The sequence below is a fragment of the Garra rufa genome, chromosome 6 (assembly GCF_049309525.1).
Source record: "Garra rufa chromosome 6, GarRuf1.0, whole genome shotgun sequence".
NCBI lineage: Eukaryota > Metazoa > Chordata > Actinopteri > Cypriniformes > Cyprinidae > Garra > Garra rufa.
Genome location: NC_133366.1, coordinates 45,896,043 through 45,900,521, shown reverse-complemented (window position 1 = coordinate 45,900,521; position 4,479 = coordinate 45,896,043). Strand labels below are relative to the sequence as shown.

Below are 4,479 nucleotides of genomic sequence, written 5' to 3'. Positions count from 1 at the left end.
ATTATTTTTTTTTTTTTTTTCCATTCTAGAAATGTACAAGCCATAGCTTTTTGGTCAGGATTACTCTACAGTAAATTTAGAATTAGTATAATTAATAATTTGATTGTTAGTTTGATTTGATAGCTAACTTTCGGGTTATGATTAGTCTATAGTATTAAGAAATAACAAAAAGAATTTCAGTAAAATTACTTTTATATGTGTCCTACAAAAAAAAGATTTTTTTTATCTTTTTAAGTGTTCATTAATAAAATCCATCTTTTTTTCTTCTATAAATGTATAAAACAGCTTTTGGGTTAGGATTACTCTACAGTATTTAGAATTAGTATAATTAATAATTTTATTGTTTTTATATAGATTTTTAAAATAGCTAAAAAAAAAGTAACACAATTTAGAATAATCTGTCAAAATCTGCAGCAGTGTTCTTTAATAAAAAATATTTATTTTTTATTTATTCATTTTGATTTTATCTAGAAATGCAAAACAGCTAGCTTTCTGGTTATGATTAGTCTATAGGAATTAGAAATAACAAAAATAATTTCAGTAAAATTCCTTTTATATTTTAAATATAATTTATTTAAAAAAATGAAGTGTTCATTAATAAAATCTATATATTTTTTTTCTTCCAGAAATGTATAAGACATAGCTTTTAGGTTAGGATTACTTTACAATATTTAGAATTAGTATAATTAATAATTTAATTGTTTTTATATAGATTTTTTAAATTGTTAAAAAAAAAAGTAACGCAATTTAGAATAATCAGTCAAAATCTGCAGCAGTGTTCTTTAATAAAAAATTATTTATGATATATATATTAGGGCTGTCAGTTGATTAAAATTTTTAATCCAAATAATTACATGTGTCGATTAATCGCAAATTAAATTTGGCTGTGAAATTAGCCACAAAATATTATTTAAAGCCATTATTGTGTTAAATGAGAAAGTATCAAGTAGACATTACAAATAGTAGCTTTAGAGAGAAATATTTCATTTGATTCAACATAAATTTTATTACACACTACATTAAGGCTACAACGGCCTAAAATAAACTATGTACCATAAAAGAAGTTCATTTGAGAATCAAGAAAATTTTGTCCAAAACAGCTTAGTTACCAACAGTCTTCTTTTTCAATTAAAAAATAAATAAAATGATACTCTAAATAAGAAACTAAAACTGCCAGTTCTGCGGTGGCTTTAAAGGTAATGTTTTCTCTGCAAAATTGAGCAAAACAGACAGTTAAAATGTATATGTGTGTGCATGTGTGTATAACTGTATAAAAACTCTTAAAAAACTTTTTCAAACCCTATTTGCTAATAGGGCTACCTTGTTATATATTATCCACGTTACTAAATTTTTTTTAGTGCTTGTCACATTACCTTGGTTGACCTTTTCCCACTATGTGCTCTTGACTTACTTGAGGAAGAAGCACTGCAGTGGATCAAACACATCACGTCACCTATAGTGTTGTTTCCCTTCATTTACTCCGCTGAGTGATCACATTGATTTTTGCTCTGTCCTCAATCCATCACACAGTCCTCATGCTAAAACCAGTCTACAAAGCCTTTTCTGCAGTATTACTAAATTGCATGTGAACTTTGCCTTACTGTATAGTAAAGAAAAAGCTGTGATGTTTGTTTTTGGTTTTTAGCATGACATGACATGAATATGTGCTTTAGTTCTTTGTCGACATGTTTATTGATTGATTGAGTTATTGATTGATTGTTAATCTGAAATGCAAAAGAGATCTTTTAGGTTAGGATTAGTCTATAGTGATTATAAGATTAATAATCATTTACATTTTGACATCTGGCATTTAAAAAGAGGGAAATGTTCATTATTAAATTAAGATTATTATTATAATTATTTAAAAATGCAAAAGAGATAGCCTTTGGGTTAAGATTAGTCTATAGCAACTATAAGATTAACAATCATTCAAATATTAGCATTTGATATGGAGAAAATAGGGAAATGTTCATTATTAAAAAAAGTTTTTTTATATATATAAAAATGCAAAAGAAGATAGCTTTTGGGTTTAGTCTAGTAATTATACGAATAATTTACATTTTAGCTTTTGATATTTAAAAAGAGCAAAAAATGTAAAAAGATAGCTTTTGGATTTGGATTAGTCTATAGTAATTTTAATTAAAATATTTGATTTAATTATTCATTATTTAAAAATTATTATCATTATTATTTTATCTAAAAATGCGAAAAAGATTCTAAACTGCTTTCTAAACTTTTGGTTTGGAATTAGTCATGTATCATTTAAATATTAGCATTTGATAGTTTAAAAATGCTAATAAATAAATACATTTAAATAAAATTATTTTTTAATCTAAAAATGCAAAAGAGATAGCTCTTGAGTTTAGTCTATAGTAATTATAAGATTAATAATCATTTAAATTTTAGCATGTAATATTTAAAAGAGGAAAGGGTTCATATTTTAAAAAAAAAAGTTTTTTTAATCTAAAAATGCAAAAGAGATTGCTTTTTGGGTTAGGATTATTCTATAGTAATATGAGATTAAACACCATTTAAATATTAGCATTCGATATTTAAAAATTATTAAATAAAAGTTGTTTTTTATCTAAAAATGTAAAAGATTTTTACATTTTGTATTAGCTTTTGGATAGTCTATAGTCATTTTAAGATTAATAATCATTTAAATATTTTTAATTAATAAATATTTAAATATTTGATATTTAAAAAGAGGGAAGTGTTCATTTTTTAAAATTATTATTTATTTTTTATTATTTAATCTAAAAATGCAAAAGTTAGTCTATAGTAATTATAATAAGTATAATAATATTAAACATTTTAATATTAGCATTTGTATTTTAAAAATTATTTTATAATATTTAAAAAAATATTAAAAATGCAATATTTTAGCAATATCTGACAAAATCTGCAGTAGGGAAGTGTTCATTAATAAAATCTCTTTAAATTTCTTTTTTCCTCTTAGAAATGCATAAGACACAGCTTTTGGGTTAGGATTACGCTGCAATATTTAGAATTAGTATAATTAATAATTAAATTGTTTTTATATAGGTTTTTAAATTGCAAAAAAAAAAGCATAATCTGTCAAAATCCGCAGCAATCTTCTTTAATAAAATTTAGTTATTCATTTTTTTTATATATAGAAATGCAAAACAGCTAGCTTTTGGGTTATAATTATTCTAAATAGTACTGCTTATTAAGTTCTTGACTTTTAAAAAAACCCAAGATGAGACAAGTCAGTGACATTTAAATACTGTATGCATACAAGTATAGGAGATCGAAAGTGTGTGTGTGTGTGTGTGTGTGTGTGTGTGTGTGGGTGTGTGTGTGTGTGTGAGAGAGAGAGAGAGAGAGAGAGGGTGTATTGCCCATGTTGCAGTTTTCTGGTGCTGCAGTCACAGTGGAACGCTATAGGCCAGTAACCTGTTTAAATCTATAAACGCTCCTCTCTACAGCTCAAACTCCCACAAACAGAGCACAAAGCATGCACTTGGTTTAATAGATGCTTACATGCACCATTAGTCTGAGCGCTTCATCTCCACAATCATTTGAGGAGTATCCACTTACAGCAAGTCATCTGCGATTAACCCTTTAACACCGTAATGCTTCTGGGTATATCATTCTTATCAGCTTCAAATTCAGATCTCGTTCCTGGAGGGTCACTGTCCTGAGGAGTTTATTTCCAGCCCTGCTCTAACACACTCGCCTGTGATGTTCAATAATCCTTGATTAGCTCATTTAGGTGTGTTTAATTAGGGTCGGAACTAAACTTTAACTTAACTCTTCACTCCTCATGTTTCACAATGGCATCACTTTGTTCTAAAGCAGAACATTCAGGAAACAGAATGCATTTTGTGGTGATGTCATCGCAGTGGTTGTTATGGCAACCTAACCCGGGTCACAAAACTAATGCAGATATCATGTGTCTGGCAAAAAATCAGATTCGCACACAAATATGTTTATTCAGCTATATAAACGGCTTCGGATGTTTTTTGTGTAAGGTGTATTATACATAACCCTAACCCAAAAAATGTGCATTTTTTATTTATGGATGTATTTTTTTTTTTTTTTAATGAAGGCATCTCCAAATGCCTCCAAAAGCTGATTCAAAACATGAAGTTTGTGCTCAACGCTGCGAGAAGATGAATTTGATTTTTAGAATTTGATAGAAGTGTAACTATTTGTGTGTTTAAAAAAATAGTTCATCCATAAATGAAAATGTGCTAAAAATTCACCCGTAGAGCTGCATGATTTATTGTTAGTTAATCGCAATCTCGATTCAAACACCCAGTCGCGATCATATTTCTAAATAACAATTATTTGTCTTTGTCTATCCATCTTATTCTTCACCGCGGAAGCCTATGGGCGAGACTTGTATAGGAAAATAACGATAAGAATAACAACGTGCAGTAAACGTTAAACTGCATGCACTACAAACCAGTGTTCATAATTAAGATAATACATTAAAATAATATGGTAAGACAC

General features: G+C 27.4%; 1 protein-coding gene across 1 annotated transcript in view; it reads right to left on the bottom strand.

Moving 5' to 3' along the window:
- Nucleotides 1-3,571, bottom strand: part of cacna1hb (calcium channel, voltage-dependent, T type, alpha 1H subunit b) — a 54,822-nt gene extending 51,251 nt beyond the window's left edge. The window contains 3 exon segments of the mRNA XM_073842671.1: nucleotides 1,131-1,208; nucleotides 1,374-1,425; nucleotides 3,562-3,571. Coding sequence (XP_073698772.1) covers nucleotides 1,131-1,208; nucleotides 1,374-1,425; nucleotides 3,562-3,571 — 140 coding nt within the window.
- Between the last annotated feature and the right edge of the window lie 908 nt (nucleotides 3,572-4,479).